The 21,193-nt window shown below is 39.2% G+C and overlaps 1 protein-coding gene across 1 annotated transcript in view; it reads left to right on the top strand.

The window, feature by feature from the left end:
• Positions 1-21,193, top strand: part of lonp2 (lon peptidase 2, peroxisomal) — an 84,190-nt gene that overhangs the window by 41,823 nt on the left and 21,174 nt on the right. The window contains exons 12-15 of the mRNA XM_079254814.1: positions 317-443; positions 3,975-4,117; positions 11,558-11,646; positions 11,996-12,203. Of these exons, the coding sequence (XP_079110940.1) occupies positions 317-443; positions 3,975-4,117; positions 11,558-11,646; positions 11,996-12,203 (567 nt within the window). The remainder of the gene's footprint in view (positions 1-316; positions 444-3,974; positions 4,118-11,557; positions 11,647-11,995; positions 12,204-21,193) is intronic.

Here is a 21,193-nt window from a genome sequence, read left to right as displayed (position 1 = left end):
CATTTCAAACCTGATCCAATGAGAAAATACGGTGCAGGTCAACTCTTCTGACGGCTCGGTAGGTACGAGCCTGTGCAGAAAGCTCTGTTGGCAACAGCGGGAACGCATCTGGGGGTTTATGCTAACATTTAATGAGCCTGCTGCAGAAAATGAGCACAACTCCCTTTTTATTCACAAAGCACATTGACTGAGTCACACGGAGGCTCTAAAACTAACGGCTCACAGGCCAAAAGGGAGAAAATGGCTGATTTTTATCTGCCAGGCGGCCAGCAGCACAATGGAAACATTTCCTCAACTTTTTCCTTCCCTCTTTCAGGATACACGCAGGAGGAGAAGGTGGAGATCGCTCACCGTCACCTGATCCCCAACCAGCTGGAGCAGCATGGCTTAACGCCGCAGCAGCTGCACATACCTCAGGACACCACGCAGCACATCATCAGCAGGTCCGCTCCAAACATGCACTCTTTCCCCCAAAACATCCAAAGTCTCAGACCTTTTCAGAAATACAAGAAGCATCACATGTGTCTTCATAAAGATGCTGAGTCATCATCAGCCAGCACACCTGGGTGACATGAACACACCAAGCTAATGCCTGAGCTTTTTATTCCTTCGATGAGTAATGTAATGTCTTCCTGAAACAAACAAACATGAAAGGGATTTCATTTCATGTTCCTTCCTTGTCTTTATTACCGATTCACCACTAAAACATCCTGTTTTATCATTTTGTTCTCCACATCTTCAGCTCCCAGAGCAAATTCAAAGTCTAATTTGCTGATTTTTTTTTATAAAACAGTTTTTCCAAAAAAGACCAAGTCACACATGGAGTTACTTGTTTTCAAAGCAAACATCAGAAAGTTTTAATCTGACCCGTTCTGGATCAGTTTTCACCCTCCAGGGGGAGAATTCCTGCGATAGACGGCAGCGTCTGATGAACGTACCGCCACTCACGCTCCCATTTCCACACCGCTCTGATCCCGATGGAAAAGCAGCAGGAACGAGCTGATCTTCATCACTCACCAACATCTTCTTATGGCTTTTTAGACACTTTTACGTAGTAAATATGGTTATGGTGCAGTTTTACATCAAAAGAAAGATGTTTAATATTTGTAATAACCCATTTTTACCTCACCGCACTTATTATAAAAACCAATTCAATTCAATTCAACTTTATTTGTATAGCACCACTTCACAACAATGTCGCCACAGGACACTTTACACACACAAATCAACACACAGCCATTTCATACATATCCTATAATAGAAACTGATTGCATCAAATCATGACTTGGATCCAATCCTCCATCCTGAGCTGCACGAGGCGACAGTGGGAAGGAAAAAACTCCCCTTTAACAGGAAGAAAACCTCCGGCAGAACCCGGCTCAGGGAGGGCAGCCATCTGCCTCGACTGGTTGGGGTGGAGAGGACAGGAAAGACGGATCAACATGTACAACTGGACTTATTCAGGAAGACCTGTGGAAAAAAGGAGGAATAAGTTAGAGACGGCAATACTGGCATATATTTATACATTAACATATTAGAGAAATAGAGCGAGGTACTTCTCAGTGCATCAGGTAACATCCCCATTGCTACATAAGTAATGGATGGCTAGACTACCCATAACTATAAGAGCAATGAGCAGAACCTGGATAGTTGGGTCCCGAACATGCAGACTCCAACTCAGGAGATGCTCATATCCTAATTATAAGAATCATGGAAAAGGAAGGTTTTCAGCTCCATCTTAAAGGTGTGGAGGGAGTCTGCCTCCAGAACCCACGGTGGGAGCTGGTTCCATAAGAAAGGAGCCTGATAGCTAAAGGCCCTTCCTCCCATAGTACGCTTGTACTCATCTCCCCAAACCAAAGAAAGAAACTTGGTCGTTTTACTGGATGGACACATTTATCAACATATTTTCTGCAAACAAACCAGCAAGCAGCAAACCTGTGAAAGAATAATGATACGATGCTTTCAGTGTATGGAATATAGATTTCACATCGCAAATCATTTCTTCGCATCATTTCGCCATCTTACAGACGATTCAGGATGCTCTGATTAAATAATTGAACCAAATGCAGGTTAAAGCTCCATCATATGTGAAGAGGATCCAGAAACACGCCGTCCTCTCTGGACCAAAGCCTGGATGAAGATGTGGAATAGTTTGTGGACAGCATGGACGGCGTGTCCTGCAGACTAAAGAGGAGAGGGAGCATCCAGCTTGTTATCAGCCTGCATCTCTGATGGGATGGGGTTGCATTAGTGCCGATGGTGTGGGCAGCTTCCACATCTGGGAAGCTCCATCAATGCTGGAACATCTGCTCCCATCCAGACAACGTCTCTTTCAGGGAAGACCTTCCACCATGCTGGACCACATCCTGATGGTGGAACAGGAGAACTGGTCTGCTGCAGTCCAGACCTCCCACCAGTACAACCAGCTGGAGCATCATGGAAGCAGGAATCCAGTAGAGCAGCTGGAATCCTGCATCAGACCAGTATGGGACGACATTACTGTTGGAAACTCCAGCATGTGGTCTCCTCTTCATCCAGTCTCACTGAGGTGGAATCTGGTTTTTGTCCTTGAGGAGTTTTGTCTCTACTGGATCTGGAGTTCTGCCGTTCCTCGCGGGAAGACATGATGAGTTAGCAGAAGTTTCTGGAAACACACGACGTCGGGCTGCACACGGTCCGGGCCGCTCCTCACTCTGCAGTCTGAACTCTGGTTGACACTGGCTTTTTTCAGACAGACGTGCATTCTTCATGTACACGGTGATTTAATTACTGTCATAAATGTATCAGTGTGGATCAGCTGAACTTAGTAGCTTCTTGATTTTTAGGTGACTTATATGTATACGTATATCTACCCGAGAGTCAGTTCTGTTATCTGTGCGTACGGGTCAGGCAGGCCTTTTGGTTTAAAGAGATTTAGCGCACATGTTCCTGCTTAAAGATATTTTAAATGATAACATACCTGCAAGTCTGCAGCTCTGCAGCTGAGGACCGCCCAGTACTCTGAATAGATTAATATTCAGTTAAATAGACTGATAACAGTTTTATGATGTAGGTCGTCAAACATTTAGCTCCTGTCTGATTTCTCCGAGAAAGAAAAACTGTTTAACTTCTTCCAAGGACAGGGAGGTGAAAATAGGTGATAGCCAAGTAAATATCCTCCGACAGCAGAGAGTAGATCCTGCTTCTCTGTAAATCACAGAGGAAATGGTGGAAAGGGTCAGCAGTTAGGTTTCTGGGCACATTCATCTTTCACTGGTCACCTTTCTTTAAGAAGAAAAGAGGAGCCAAAGGAGAGAGGAGAGTGATCCTGCCTCAGCAGCCACATATCCTTCATCATATCCAGCTCTGTGGCTCAGAAAAAACAGAACAAAATGCTATCACCAGCTAAGCGACTGACGCAGCGAGCGATCGGTTGGACACAGAGGTCACTGAAGACATGAAAGCAGTTAAAAGATTCACTTTGGATGCAGACAGGACCTCCTCATGCCTCCCATTTCTGCAAAAACCACCTCCCCCATCACTTACTGATGCAGCCTTTCAGCTCTGCGAGCCTCTTCAGGGATTTCCTTACTGGAGGCAGCTTCACAACCACATTATTTCAGGTGTCTGCAGGTGCATTGCCTTATGAAAAAGCCCTTTTCCCTTCTGTGCAGTCACTGCAAACAGGCTGCTCAGAGGAATTTCCCTTTGAAAGGCAGCCCGTATCACCGCTATGCAGATGACGCTCTGCTGTACATCTCATTTCACCTGAATGAAACTTTGCTGTTTGTTAAAGTGCCTTCACTTTGTTAAATGGTGGCTAGCACCAGAAAGACACATGTCTTGGACCTCTTGGTTCTTTGGTATAATCCTCTGCAAGGGACCTTGGCATAACCTTTGACTCACTGGTTTTCACACAGGCTGTATCCATCTGCAGTACAAGTCAAACCCATCCTCACATTTATGCCTTTTTATGTGTTTGTGTCTCTTAGGTACACCCGGGAAGCAGGTGTTCGCTCCCTGGAGAGGAAAATTGGAGCCATCTGCAGAGCTGTGGCTGTAAAAGTCGCTGAAGGCCACAGAATCCCAAAAACTGACCACACTTTGACCACAGAGAACTCTTCAGAGCAGGAAGGTGAGAGCTGGAGATGTTCTAAATCTGCATCACTCAGTGCTTTAGTGCTGTTTTTATGGTTTTAGTCTGATTGAAACCAGGTTTTATGCAGACCTTATGCTTTATAAAATACATGCAGATGTGTTAGACTTGCTTCAGCTCCTCCGGTGTAACGCCTAGGCCAGTCCACAAGCCTGACGTACAGGCTCTTTTAAAAAGAGTGACCTTTCTGTTTTAACAGAAGGCTTTCTCTCATCCTGAAAATATTTAATGCAGTCTTGATTCTGGGTGCTCATTAAGCTACTCCATTTCTATCAAAGAATTCCCACAAGGAAGCCAAAAATGTCCTAAATGAAGCAGGCTGTTTGGATCTAAACCACATTACACCGGTCCGGCTCAAATTTAGACCCATCACAGCAACTCGGTGTCCACTGAGCTCAAATCTTAACAAGTAGAAGAAGTTAATCTGATTTAAATAACCAGTTAGTCTCAAAAATGACAGGACGGATGCTTATGGCCTCATAATTTGCAACTTCAGCTGGGTCACTTGATTTCAATGTAGGAACCACTACTGCAGATTTTCCAGTAATTAGAAGATAACCGCGGCAGATGATGCACTAGTCAGATGGGAAATTGGTCCAGACGGCGAGATGTGACCTTTAAAATAAGCGAGTATTGAGATCATTAGTGTGCCCAAGCTGCTGAGTTGATTACATTCCCAACAGCAATGTAGGAAGTTTGTATAATGTGGGACAAACATGAACTTAATGAGCTTCAGCCTAACGGTGCAAACATGCAGATCTATTAGATAAAAATAAAAAATACTTAAATTACAAAATTACATTATAAAGAAGTACAGGGGAAAGTCTGACAGAGTTCCACTACAGATATTTTCACTCCTTTACACATGTAATGATTCAGAATGATTCAGATAAGAGTTTTTTAATTAAGATAAAGTGGACCTGATTAATGCAAAAAGCTGTATTAAATGAAGATTTTACTTGCAAAGGAATAGAAGCTTTTTTAAACTGCAGTAAGTGGAACGTGAGGCTTTTTGCAAAGCTGAGTTTGGTGTTAGTTTGTAGACCAGACAGGTCTGCAACGCGGCACTCAGGCTGGCAGCGATCAGGCTGTCTGCCAAGAAAGTCGCCTGACGGTACAAAGTCGGTTACAAAGTCGTAAAATACAACAGTTCACGTCCCAATACGGAGAGATTCAAGACCAGCTGAAGATCTGCCATCAGCATCTCACAAAGGATCCATCCGTCTGTCTCTGTCCATCCATCCATTCATCTATCCATCCATCCATCCATCAATTAAACCATTCAACGTAAACAAATATATTAGCTGACAGATGTAACCCCTCCAGCGTGTACTGGACCCCCTCCTGGAACAGGACGTTCCTAGAACAGGACATTCCTGGAACAGGAGGCATCCTAACCACATCCCAGAGCCACCTCATCAGGCTCCTGAAAACAGTTTTTTAAGGGATTGTGTCAAAGTCTGGACTTAACAAGGTTCGCGCCGGAGCAATGAGAATCTGCAGAAACCTCCAGGTCACAGAAGGTTGGCAAATTCAAGGGACAATATGCAGGAATTTATCATTCCTGGATTGAAGGAATTACCAAACATCAGGGGAAGAACACCCCCCTCCCTTTGACTTTTCCCCCTGAACCCGTCGCCACAGTGAACCACCAGCATCCAACCACCAAGCCCACAAAGAGCTAGTGTGGGAGCTGGTATAAAAGCATGTACAGAGCCGGTAAGGAGCCAGTATGGGGAGCCGGTATGGGGAGCCGGTATGGGGATCTGGTATGGGGAGCCGGTATGGGGAACCGGTATGGGGAACCGCTATGGGTAACCGGTATGGGGAGCCGGTATGGGGAGCCGGTATGGGTAACCGGTATGGGGATCTGGTATGGGGATCTGGTATGGGGATCTGGTATGGGGATCTGGTATGGGGAACCGGTATGGGGAGCCGGTATGGGGAACCGGTATGGGGATCTGGTATGGGGAACCGGTATGGGTAACCAACCGGTATGGGGAGCCGGTATGGGGAGCCGGTATGGGTAACTGGTATGGGGAACCGGAATGGGTAACCGGTATGGGGAGCTGGTATGGGGAGCCGGTATGGGTAACCGGTATGGGGATCTGGTATGGGGATCTGGTATGGGGAACCGGTATGGGGAACCGGTATGGGTAACCGGTATGGGGAGCCGGTATGGGGAACCGGTATGGGGATCTGGTATGGGTAACTGGTATGGGTAACCGGTATGGGTAACCGGTATGGGGAGCCGGTATGGGGAACCGGTATGGGTAACCGGTATGGGGAGCCGGTATGGGGAGCCGGTATGGGTAACTGGTATGGGTAACCGGAATGGGTAACCGGTATGGGGAGCTGGTATGGGGAGCCGGTATGGGGAGCTGGTATGGGGAGCCAGAATGGGGAGCTGGTACGAAGCCGCAGATAAATGAGAACAAAACTGCTTCTAAAATCCATGTTTTGCATCGGTTTCAAAGCCAGCGAGGACCTGAAAGCCAACAACACAGCAGACTCTTTCATGGAGATTCACTGTGACACAAATATTAGTCTTTTTTTTTTTTACGTTTCGCTTCATTTAATGCTGAGAGACGTGGAACAGCTGCTGCATAAACTGCAGGCAGTATGGTCTGTTTGTGGAACCAAGTTATCAGAAGCACTTTTCAATGCTACGACTTTGCACCAACACCCATAAACTCAGTCTTAGTGTTGGACATAAAGAGCTGTTTACAATAATTCTACGAGGTGATGTCATTGAAGAGGGTCTAGTTAAACTTGTAATGATGGAAACTGAAGTGGAACGAATGATGGAAACAAGTCATCCAGGTATTTTCACCCTGGAGAATGAAGAATTACTCAGATAACACTAAATGATTGCAATTATCTGAAATAACGGCAATCAGGAGGTCATGAGCTAACGGCTGAGCAGACAGATGATGACACACACGATGATTGAAGTTATCACCTCCTAGGAATCTCTATAAAACCTGGAGTCTTGGACTGCTCGGCTGGGTTTAGGGCCTCATGATGGTGCCTGCTGCTCATTTAGAGGTTTATGAGTGACAAGAACTTTAATCTAATTACAGACCTCACTGCCGGTCAAAAGCTAGAATAGAAGAAATTTTGAGTTGAAGCTCATTTTAATACTTAAATGGCCTTTTTAAGGGTTTTCTCCTTTATGTGCAACTTTAGGAAACACAGCTGTTGAGCAGATCTCCCATACTTTACACATACCTCATCGTAAAGAAACCCTCCATAAAGAAGATGCTTTAATCAGATACTTTCTAAGGATTTCATCTTGATTAATTGCGTTTTATTTGCACAGCAAAGCTTTTTATTTTATTTTTTTTTATTTAAATAGATTTTAGAGAGGATTATATGAAATATTAAACACCAACAGTAATGTTGTAAACTATATTAATGTCTAGAGAAACTGCATTTAATTGCTTTTTTATTTAAATAAAACAAACAATTTTCTGGCCAAAACTGAACAGACTGAAAGTTAAATTTGAGGTGCTTTACCTCACAGCTGCTCTTTGATTCACAGTCTGCAACATGCTAAAGTATGTTTACCTCTACGTGTTTACACCTACACGCTTCACTGATTACACCAGGACGGATCAGTTGGAGGAAACTTTACTTCGGGGTGAGCAGTTCTGATCCTCGATGGGCGCAGAGTTTCCCTGCTGCAACACATGACTCAAATCAGTGGCCAATCAGCAGATTTGTGCAGAGTTTGATGTTGAGCTCTGCACATACCTGTTCATTAAGTCAGGTGTGTTGCAGCAGGGAAACACTTGCAGGACTGTGAACCAGAGTTGCCCACATGCCTTACATATTTCATATTCAGTCTAGTCGTGGTGCAGAGATGCTCTGACTGCAGCTTTGGAGCTGGATGCTGCTAGGTTTTGGGGTCGGGGCCCAAAACCCCGCCCCCTAAACCTGCATTTGGGGCGGAGCAGCGCTCATTATTGAAAACAGTAAACGATGCGTGCTTTCCTGTCCGTCCCCAAAATTCTCCAATAACACCAAAAAAACTCACAAGAGATGTTTCCACTTACTTTTGATATACAAAGCTGCTGGAAGGGTCTTGAAGCTCATTGAATATCGTCGTTAGCCATGCTGTGCACCAGTGTAATCGGTGTTCCAGGAAATGCTGCGCTGACAAAGTTTAGAAGCCACTCTGATTAGATTCCTTCATTTTTTTAAACCAGTTAATTTTTTGTAATTATTTACTTGTAATTAACCCAGAAGAAGCCAGAGGTTACCGACGGCCTCTGACATCGTTCCGACTCAGACATGCTAGTAATACTTCATCTTCAGTTTCACTCTCCATCGCGAAGACGAGTTGCCGTCAGGTTGATGGAAGGGTCGAAACGTTGCCATGACGCAGTGATGCTGGAGTAAGTCCTGACAGAGATGTCAGTCAGGTTTAGCTTTAGTGTGCAGCAGCATCGTCCTGCAGGGAGGCGGTAATGATAGCAGTAAGCAAAAACACCTGTGTGTGTTTTCTGTTACGGAGCGGCGTAAGACCTGATGTGTCTGCCGGGTCGGAACTGGCTCGTTCAGGTTGTCTGCAACATAAAAACAGGATGCCAGGCAACAGATGTCTGCATCATCCTTTGTGTTTTCCATGAGATGGCTTTGACGTCCCGTCCGTCCTGTCATGTCGTCTGTACCCATCACTTTTCTGCTGCTATGTCAGTTACTCCATTACTCCATAGTGATGAGGCTGCGTACTCTTCCGTACAACAGTGTAGGTCTTTCCTGTAACTGTTACTGGTTTTTCCAACACAGACAAAAAAAGCTTGTGTTGTTGTCATGTTTATCAGTGAGATGTAGCCACCATCTGGATCGCCTTTCTAGCCAACAGACACACGTCCACCATTCAGCATTTGTATGCTAATCAGCACTTGTCAGATCTGGAACTGGCTTTCCATTGCCCTGTTGGCATGTAGTGGGATTATTGATATGCTTTTATTTCAATCTAAAAAATTAATAGAATTGAATAAACAGAATAACTAAAACAAGTAACAAAAGAAAGTAGAAGCAGAATTATTCCCCCCTCCATTTGCTTACAGTTTTTACATTAATCACTTAGTTTTCAGTTTAAAATAAAATTAAATGGAAAAAATATAAATATGCAGGCATACTTATGTACCATAGACCGTATATGAAAGATGGACGGAGCCTTTGGGGGTTAAGAGTGAAACCTATGCAGAAGTGCATAAAACTGCAGTACCCTCTTCATCCACAAGGGGCTCCAAAACAGAGCAAATCCCCATAGACTCCCATGTTAAAAAGACCAACTTCACAGCAGAAATACACACAGCCTGGTTACAAAAAAAAAAAAAATCCATTTTAGGTTTAATAGGTCAGGTTTACCTTCATGACAACTGTGGGGGGAGTGAATTTTTTTTCTAACTCGCCCGTTTAAAAGTAATTTAATCTTGAATTTTGCCATATTTAGGGGTGTGTCCTTTTGATTGACAGGTCTCTTGCTTCAAGTAACAAGAACGTAGAACAACTGCAGTTTTTAGCCGATAAACAACGTGACGTAGCTTTAGCTGACTTACCTCCGTTAGCTGGTTATCTCCGTTTAACCAGGTTAGCTCGGTTAGCTCTTAGCTACAGAAAGCTTGGGAGTTCGCTTGATGTCAATCATCCTCCATGACCCTTACAGCCCCCCTCTCAGCTCCACCTCTTTGCCTATATTTGTATTTTCCGGGAGAGACGACACGCATGGCCCTGCCAAGATGGCGATGGTAGGAACCGCCCACCAAGCTTTAATTCAGCTCTTCAGAAACCTATTCAAGAATCCTTTCTAGCTTTATACAATGTTATTATTACTGCTTCTATGTGTGTTTGTGTGTCTGTTTGCAACTTTATGCAAAACCTACTGCAGAGATTTACATGATTATTTTTCTGAGAACCGATTTTGGTCTAACTTAGATTCCATTAATGTTGGAAATGATCCAGATTGGCATCTGGCTGCAGAAAATCCAGGAGAAGTTCCCAACAAGTTTTACAAGATATCAAAGATGAATGTGAATCCTGATAACGTTCTGGATACTACCATCCAGAACAGGAACCACATTCTGGATACTACCATCCAAAACAGGAACGACATTCTGGATACTACAATCCAGAACAGGAACAACATTCTTGATACTACAATCCGGAACAGGAACAACATTCTGGATACTACCATCCGGAACAAGAACAACATTCTGGATACTACCATCCGGAACAGGAACGACATTCTGGATATTACCATCTAGAACAAGAACGACATTCTGGATACTACCATCCAGAACAGGAACGACGTTCTGGATACTACCATTCAGAACAGGAACAACATTCTGGATCCTACCATCGAGAACAGGAACGACATTCTGGATAGCACCATCCAGAACAAGAACGACATTCTGGATACTACAATCCGGAACAGGAACAACAGTCTGGATACTACCATCCGGAACAGGAACAACATTCTGGATACTACCATCTGGAACAGGAACGACATTCTGGATACTACCATCTGGAACAGGAACGACATTCTGGATACTACCATCGAGAACAGGAACGACATTCTGGATACTATCATCCAGAACAGGAACGACGTTCTGGATACTACCATTCAGAACAGGAACAACATTCTGGATCCTACCATCGAGAACAGGAACGACATCCTGGATACCACCATCCAGGACAAGAACGACATTCTGGATACCACCATCTAGAACAAGAACGACATTCTGGATACTACCATTCAGAACAGGAACAACATTCTGGATCCTACCATCGAGAACAGGAACGACATTCTGGATACTACCATCCAGAACAGCAACCACATTCTGGATACTACCATCCAGAACAGGAATGACATTCTGGATACCACCATCCGGAACAGGAACGACATCCTGGATATTACCATCTAGAACAGGAAGAACTTTTCATCACTACAAGAGAACAAACATGTAACAAACACCACAATGTAGCCCAGACACCGTGGATTTATTATCAATTGATCTGGAATCTGATGGTGGATCCATATAAGATGGATGTAGGACCAGAACATCAGCTGGAATCAGTCAAACTGTGCAGTCATGTGAATCCACACCTGGCATCGCAATGACAGCTGATTTGTTTTAAAAGCTGAAACACAAACCAACACTTTTTGCTTTAAAATTCATATGAATTTAATTTAATTTTAATTTAATTTGTTGCATTTTGAGGCAATACAGACAAACAAGCTATTAAAATGTTTCCTGCTCAGTCCTGTTAAGAATAAAGTAAAGCTGCAGATTAGTTATCAGTTGCTCATTAGTGCTACAACGTGCACTAATGAGCATATAAATTTGAATGACGATGATTTTATGAGCTTGACAGATGTTAACGTGCGATGCTGTGTGTTCTCAGACATTCAGGTGGCACCCCCTGAGATGCCCATCGTCATTGATCAGCTCGCTCTGAAAGACATCCTGGGACCCCCTCTGTTTGAAATGGAGGTAAGTGCGATGTCTGGTATGAAGCAGCATGAGAGCTCATTACCACTCGTGGTGTGTTTCTCCGTCTTCCAAACAAGCAACCCAGTACCAGGACCGGCCTCAGTTCTGGGCCTTTTTAACACGCGTGACTTGACTTTGTGGAACTCGGAGAACTTTGTCGCAGCTTGAACATAAAAGCAGCTTTAAAGATGTCTTCTTGCTCCACATCAGCTGCTCTTCATGAAAACATTCTCTTCATATATCAGGTCTTATCTTCTTTTCTTCTGGTCAGGATGAGTCTACGTCCACCCTGCGCTGTTTACAGATCATTTTTCAGCTTCACAGACAAGTTTTTTTTTGTTTTTTGAAGGTGTCAGAGCGACTTACCCTGCCAGGCGTTGCGCTCGGCCTGGCCTGGACGCCACTTGGAGGGGAGATCATGTTCGTGGAGGCCAGTCGCATGGAGGGAGAGGGTCAGCTGACTCTGACGGGTCAACTGGGAGATGTGATGAAAGAATCGGCTCATCTGGCCATCAGCTGGCTCAGAGCGAATGCTCGAACCTATCAGCTGACCAACAGTGAGTTTGCATCAAACATAAACACAAAGAAGTGAAGGAGACGGATGTGTATATCTGAGTGGCTCATATTTCATGGCTTGTGTTGTCAGACGCGTACTCAGTGCTTTAAATGGGCCAGTATGCTCACTCTTAAATTTTATCCCTTTGCATACCGGGACTGTAAAAAGTCGCCTCAAAAGAAATGTATTGTCAAGACCGGTTTAGATGCACAACGCTTTCTGTAGCCCACAACGTCACGCCGCACGTCACGTTGTTCACACGCTTCTGTGTTTAGACTGAAGTGGACGTGCTTTGGATGAGAGGAAAGGTGGAGAAAAGAAAACTAAAGCAGCTGTACAAACTGGAGCAGAGCTGAGTGGTGACAGTAGTACAGTACTACATAACAGTCATTTACTACAGTAGTACTACTAACAGTCATTTACTACAGTAGTACTACTTAACAGTCATTTACTACAGTAGTACTAATTAAACAGTCATTTACTACAGTAGTACTACTAACAGTCATTTTCTACAGTAGTACTACTAACAGTCATTTACTACAGTAGTACTACCTAACAGTCATTTACTACAGTAGTACTACTTAACAGTCATTTACTACAGTAGTACTACTAACAGTCATTTACTACAGTAGTAGTACTTAGTAGTACTTAGTGGTACTACTAACAGTCATTTACTAAAGTAGTACTACTAACAGTCATTTACTACAGTAGTACTACTAACAGTCATTTACTACAGTAGTACTACTAACAGTCATTTACTACAGTAGTACTACTTAAAAGTCATTTACTACAGTAGTACTACTTAACAGTCATTTACTACAGTAGTACTACTTAACATTAATTTACTACAGTCGTAGTACTTACTAGTACTTAGTAGTACTACTAACAGTCATTTACTACAGTAGTACTACTAACAGTCATTTACTACAGTAGTACTACTAACAGTCATTTTCTACAGTAGTACTACTAACAGTCATTTACTACAGTAGTACTACTAACAGTCATTTACTACAGTAGTAGTACTTAGTAGTACTTAGTGGTACTACTAACAGTCATTTACTAAAGTAGTACTACTAACAGTCATTTACTACAGTAGTACTACTAACAGTCATTTTCTACAGTAATATTACTAACAGTCATTTACTACAGTAGTACTACTAACAGTCATTTACTACAGTAGTACTACTTAACAGTCATTTACTACAGTAGTACTACTAACAGTCATTTACTACAGTAGTACTACTAACAGTCATTTACTACAGTAGTACCACTAACAGTCATTTACTTTAGTAGTACTACATAACAGTCATTTACTACAGTAGTACTTCTTAACAGTCATTTACTACAGTAGTACTACTAACAGTCATTTACTACAGTAGTACTACTTAACAGTCATTTACTACAGTAGTACTACTAACAGTCATTTACTACAGTAGTACTACTAACAGTCATTTACTACAGTAGTACTACTAACAGTCATTTTCTACAGTAGTACTACATAAGTCATTTACTACAGTAGTACTACTTAGCAGTCATTTACTACAGTAGTACTACTAGCAGTCATTTACTACAGTAGTACTACATAACAGTCATTTTCTACAGTAGTACTACTAAGTCATTTACTACAGTAGTACTAACTGTCATTTACTACAGTAGTGCTACTAACAGTCATTTACTACAGTAGTACTACTAACAGTCATTTACTACAGTAGTACTAACAGTCATTTACTACAGTAGTACTAACACTCATTTACTACAGTAGTACTACTAACAGTCATTTACTACAGTAGTACTAACAGTCATTTACTACAGTAGTACTACTTAAGTCATTTACTACAGTCGTATTACTTAGTAGTACTTAGTAGTACTACTAACAGTCATTTACTACAGTAGTACTACTAACAGTCATTTACTACAGTAGTACTAACAGTCATTTTCTACAGTAGTACTACTAACAGTCATTTACTACAGTAGTACTACTAACAGTCATTTACTACAGTAGTACTAACTGTCATTTACTACAGTAGTACTACATAAGTCATTTTCTACAGTAGTACTACAAAGTCATTTACTACAGTAGTACTGTCATTTACTACAGTAGTACCACTAACAGTCATTTACTACAGTAGTACTACTAACAGTCATTTACTACAGTAGTACTAACAGTCATTTACTACAGTAGTACTACTTAAGTCATTTACTACAGTCGTATTACTTAGTAGTACTTAGTAGTACTACTAACAGTCATTTACTACAGTAGTACTACTAACAGTCATTTACTACAGTAGTACTAACAGTCATTTTCTACAGTAGTACTACTAACAGTCATTTACTACAGTAGTACTACTAACAGTCATTTACTACAGTAGTACTAACTGTCATTTACTACAGTAGTACTACATAAGTCATTTTCTACAGTAGTACTACAAAGTCATTTACTACAGTAGTACTAACTGTCATTTACTACAGTAGTACCACTAACAGTCATTTACTACAGTAGTACTACTAACAGTCATTTACTACAGTAGTACTACTAACAGTCATTTACTACAGTAGTACTACTAACAGTCATTTACTACAGTAGTTCAACTAACAGTCATTTACTACAGTAGTACTACATAAGTCATTTACTACAGTAGTACTACATAACAGTCATTTACTACAGTAGTACTACTTAACAGTCATGTAATACAGTAGTACTACTTAACAGTCATGTACTACAGTAGTACTACTTAACAGTCATTTACTACAGTAGTACTACATAACAGTCATTTTCTACAGTAGTACTACTAACAGTCATTTACTACAGTAGTACTAACAGTCATTTTCTACAGTAGTACTACTAACAGTCATTTACTACAGTAGTACTACTAACAGTCATTTACTACAGTAGTACTAACTGTCATTTACTACAGTAGTACTACATAAGTCATTTTCTACAGTAGTACTACAAAGTCATTTACTACAGTAGTACTAACTGTCATTTACTACAGTAGTACCACTAACAGTCATTTACTACAGTAGTACTACTAACAGTCATTTACTACAGTAGTACTACTAACAGTCATTTACTACAGTAGTACTACTAACAGTCATTTACTACAAGGTAGTTCAACTAACAGTCATTTACTACAGTAGTACTACATAAGTCATTTACTACAGTAGTACTACATAACAGTCATTTACTACAGTAGTACTACTTAACAGTCATGTAATACAGTAGTACTACTTAACAGTCATGTACTACAGTAGTACTACTTAACAGTCATTTACTACAGTAGTACTACATAACAGTCATTTTCTACAGTAGTACTACTAACAGTCATTTACTACAGTAGTACTAACTGTCATTTACTACAGTAGTACTACTAAGTCATTTACTACAATAGTACTACTTAACAGTCATTTACTACAGTCGTAGTACTTAGTAGTACTACTAAGTCATTTACTACAGTAGTACTACTAGCAGTCATTTACTATAGTAGTACTACATAACAGTCATTTTCTACAGTAGTACTACTAAGTCATTTACTACAGTAGTACTAACTGTCATTTACTACAGTAGTACTACTAACAGTCATTTACTACAGTAGTACTACTAACAGTCATTTACTACAGTAATACTTCTAACAGTCATTTACTACAGTAGTACTACTAACCGTCATTTACTACAGTAGTACTACTAACAGTCATTTACTACAGTAGTACTACTAACAGTCATTTACTACAGTAGTACTAATAACAGTCATTTACTACAGTAGTACTACTAACAGTCATTTACTACAGTAGTACTAAGTCATTTTCTACAGTAGTACTACTAACAGTCATTTACTACAGTAGTACTACTTAACAGTCATTTACTACAGTAGTACTACTTAAGTCATTTATTACAGTCGTAGTACTTAGTAGTACTTAGTAGTACTACTAACAGTCATTTTCTACAGTAGTACTACTAAGTCATTTACTACAGTAGTACTAACTGTCATTTACTACAGTAGTACTACTAACAGTCATTTACTACAGTAGTACTACTAACAGTCATTTACTACAGTAGTACTACTAACAGTCATTTACTACAGTAGTACTACTAACAGTCATTTACTACAGTAGTACTACATAACAGTCATTTTCTACAGTAGTACTACTAAGTCATTTACTACAGTAGTACTAACTGTCATTTACTACAGTAGTGCTACTAACAGTCATTTACTACAGTAGTACTACTAACAGTCATTTACTACAGTAGTACTACTTAGCAGTCATTTACTACAGTAGTACTACTAGCAGTCATTTACTACAGTAGTACTACATAACAGTCATTTTCTACAGTAGTACTACTAAGTCATTTACTACAGTAGTACTAACTGTCATTTACTACAGTAGTGCTACTAACAGTCATTTACTACAGTAGTACTACTAACAGTCATTTACTACAGTAGTACTAACAGTCATTTACTACAGTAGTACTACATAAGTCATTTACTACAGTAGTACTAACAGTCATTTACTACAGTAGTACTACTAACAGTCATTTACTACAGTAGTACTAACAGTCATTTACTACAGTAGTACTACTTAAGTCATTTACTACAGTCGTATTACTTAGTAGTACTTAGTAGTACTACTAACAGTCATTTACTACAGTAGTACTACTAACAGTCATTTACTACAGTAGTACTAACAGTCATTTTCTACAGTAGTACTACTAACAGTCATTTACTACAGTAGTACTACTAACAGTCATTTACTACAGTAGTACTAACTGTCATTTACTACAGTAGTACTACATAAGTCATTTTCTACAGTAGTACTACAAAGTCATTTACTACAGTAGTACTGTCATTTACTACAGTAGTACCACTAACAGTCATTTACTACAGTAGTACTACTAACAGTCATTTACTACAGTAGTACTAACAGTCATTTACTACAGTAGTACTACTTAAGTCATTTACTACAGTCGTATTACTTAGTAGTACTTAGTAGTACTACTAACAGTCATTTACTACAGTAGTACTACTAACAGTCATTTACTACAGTAGTACTAACAGTCATTTTCTACAGTAGTACTACTAACAGTCATTTACTACAGTAGTACTACTAACAGTCATTTACTACAGTAGTACTAACTGTCATTTACTACAGTAGTACTACATAAGTCATTTTCTACAGTAGTACTACAAAGTCATTTACTACAGTAGTACTAACTGTCATTTACTACAGTAGTACCACTAACAGTCATTTACTACAGTAGTACTACTAACAGTCATTTACTACAGTAGTACTACTAACAGTCATTTACTACAGTAGTACTACTAACAGTCATTTACTACAGTAGTTCAACTAACAGTCATTTACTACAGTAGTACTACATAAGTCATTTACTACAGTAGTACTACATAACAGTCATTTACTACAGTAGTACTACTTAACAGTCATGTAATACAGTAGTACTACTTAACAGTCATGTACTACAGTAGTACTACTTAACAGTCATTTACTACAGTAGTACTACATAACAGTCATTTTCTACAGTAGTACTACTAACAGTCATTTACTACAGTAGTACTAACAGTCATTTTCTACAGTAGTACTACTAACAGTCATTTACTACAGTAGTACTACTAACAGTCATTTACTACAGTAGTACTAACTGTCATTTACTACAGTAGTACTACATAAGTCATTTTCTACAGTAGTACTACAAAGTCATTTACTACAGTAGTACTAACTGTCATTTACTACAGTAGTACCACTAACAGTCATTTACTACAGTAGTACTACTAACAGTCATTTACTACAGTAGTACTACTAACAGTCATTTACTACAGTAGTACTACTAACAGTCATTTACTACAAGGTAGTTCAACTAACAGTCATTTACTACAGTAGTACTACATAAGTCATTTACTACAGTAGTACTACATAACAGTCATTTACTACAGTAGTACTACTTAACAGTCATGTAATACAGTAGTACTACTTAACAGTCATGTACTACAGTAGTACTACTTAACAGTCATTTACTACAGTAGTACTACATAACAGTCATTTTCTACAGTAGTACTACTAACAGTCATTTACTACAGTAGTACTAACTGTCATTTACTACAGTAGTACTACTAAGTCATTTACTACAATAGTACTACTTAACAGTCATTTACTACAGTCGTAGTACTTAGTAGTACTACTAAGTCATTTACTACAGTAGTACTACTAGCAGTCATTTACTATAGTAGTACTACATAACAGTCATTTTCTACAGTAGTACTACTAAGTCATTTACTACAGTAGTACTAACTGTCATTTACTACAGTAGTACTACTAACAGTCATTTACTACAGTAGTACTACTAACAGTCATTTACTACAGTAATACTTCTAACAGTCATTTACTACAGTAGTACTACTAACCGTCATTTACTACAGTAGTACTACTAACAGTCATTTACTACAGTAGTACTACTAACAGTCATTTACTACAGTAGTACTAATAACAGTCATTTACTACAGTAGTACTACTAACAGTCATTTACTACAGTAGTACTAAGTCATTTTCTACAGTAGTACTACTAACATTCATTTACTACAGTAGTACTACTTAACAGTCATTTACTACAGTAGTACTACTTAAGTCATTTATTACAGTCGTAGTACTTAGTAGTACTTAGTAGTACTACTAACAGTCATTTTCTACAGTAGTACTACTAAGTCATTTACTACAGTAGTACTAACTGTCATTTACTACAGTAGTACTACCAACAGTCATTTACTACAGTAGTACTACTAACAGTCATTTACTACAGTAGTACTACTAACAGTCATTTACTACAGTAGTACTACTAACAGTCATTTACTACAGTAGTACTACATAACAGTCATTTTCTACAGTAGTACTACTAAGTCATTTACTACAGTAGTACTAACTGTCATTTACTACAGTAGTGCTACTAACAGTCATTTACTACAGTAGTACTACTAACAGTCATTTACTACAGTAGTACTAATAGTCATTTACTACAGTAGTACTACATAAGTCATTTACTACAGTAGTACTAACAGTCATTTACTACAGTAGTACTACTAACAGTCATTTACTACAGTAGTACTAACAGTCATTTACTACAGTAGTACTACTTAAGTCATTTACTACAGTCGTATTACTTAGTAGTACTTAGTAGTACTACTAACAGTCATTTACTACAGTAGTACTACTAACAGTCATTTACTACAGTAGTACTAACAGTCATTTTCTACAGTAGTACTACTAACAGTCATTTACTACAGTAGTACTACTAACAGTCATTTACTACAGTAGTACTAACTGTCATTTACTACAGTAGTACTACATAAGTCATTTTCTACAGTAGTACTACAAAGTCATTTACTACAGTAGTACTAACTGTCACTTACTACAGTAGTACCACTAACAGTCATTTACTACAGTAGTACTACTAACAGTCATTTACTACAGTAGTAGTACTTAGTAGTACTTAGTGGTACTACTAACAGTCATTTACTAAAGTAGTACTACTAACAGTCATTTACTACAGTAGTACTACTAACAGTCATTTTCTACAGTAATATTACTAACAGTCATTTACTACAGTAGTACTACTAACAGTCATTTACTACAGTAGTACTACTTAACAGTCATTTACTACAGTAGTACTACTAACAGTCATTTACTACAGTAGTACTACTAACAGTCATTTACTACAGTAGTACCACTAACAGTCATTTACTTTAGTAGTACTACATAACAGTCATTTACTACAGTAGTACTACTTAACAGTCATTTACTACAGTAGTACTACTAACAGTCATTTACTACAGTAGTACTACTTAACAGTCATTTACTACAGTAGTACTACTAACAGTCATTTACTACAGTAGTACTACTAACAGTCATTTACTACAGTAGTACTACTAACAGTCATTTTCTACAGTAGTACTACTAACAGTCATTTACTACAGTAGTACTACTTAGCAGTCATTTACTACAGTAGTACTACTAGCAGTCATTTACTACAGTAGTACTACATAACAGTCATTTTCTACAGTAGTACTACTAAGTCATTTACTACAGTAGTACTAACTGTCATTTACTACAGTAGTGCTACTAACAGTCATTTACTACAGTAGTACTACTAACAGTCATTTACTACAGTAGTACTAACAGTCATTTACTACAGTAGTACTACATAAGTCATTTACTACAGTAGTACTAACAGTCATTTACTACAGTAGTACTACTAACAGTCATTTACTACAGTAGTACTAACAGTCATTTACTACAGTAGTACTACTTAAGTCATTTACTACAGTCGTATTACTTAGTAGTACTTAGTAGTACTACTAACAGTCATTTACTACAGTAGTACTACTAACAGTCATTTACTACAGTAGTACTAACAGTCATTTTCTACAGTAGTACTACTAACAGTCATTTACTACAGTAGTACTACTAACAGTCATTTACTACAGTAGTACTAACTGTCATTTACTACAGTAGTACTACATAAGTCATTTTCTACAGTAGTACTACAAAGTCATTTACTACAGTAGTACTAACTGTCATTTACTACAGTAGTACCACTAACAGTCATTTACTACAGTAGTACTACTAACAGTCATTTACTACAGTAGTACTAACAGTCATTTACTACAGTAGTACTACTTAAGTCATTTACTACAGTCGTATTACTTAGTAGTACTTAGTAGTACTACTAACAGTCATTTACTACAGTAGTACTACTAACAGTCATTTACTACAGTAGTACTAACAGTCATTTTCTACAGTAGTACTACTAACAGTCATTTACTACAGTAGTACTACTAACAGTCATTTACTACAGTAGTACTAACTGTCATTTACTACAGTAGTACTACATAAGTCATTTTCTACAGTAGTACTACAAAGTCATTTACTACAGTAGTACTAACTGTCATTTACTACAGTAGTACCACTAACAGTCATTTACTACAGTAG

The sequence above is a fragment of the Telmatherina bonti genome, assembly GCF_933228915.1.
Source record: "Telmatherina bonti genome assembly, chromosome: 2".
Taxonomy (NCBI): Eukaryota; Metazoa; Chordata; class Actinopteri; order Atheriniformes; family Telmatherinidae; genus Telmatherina; species Telmatherina bonti.
This window is presented reverse-complemented; position numbering and strand designations above follow the sequence as displayed.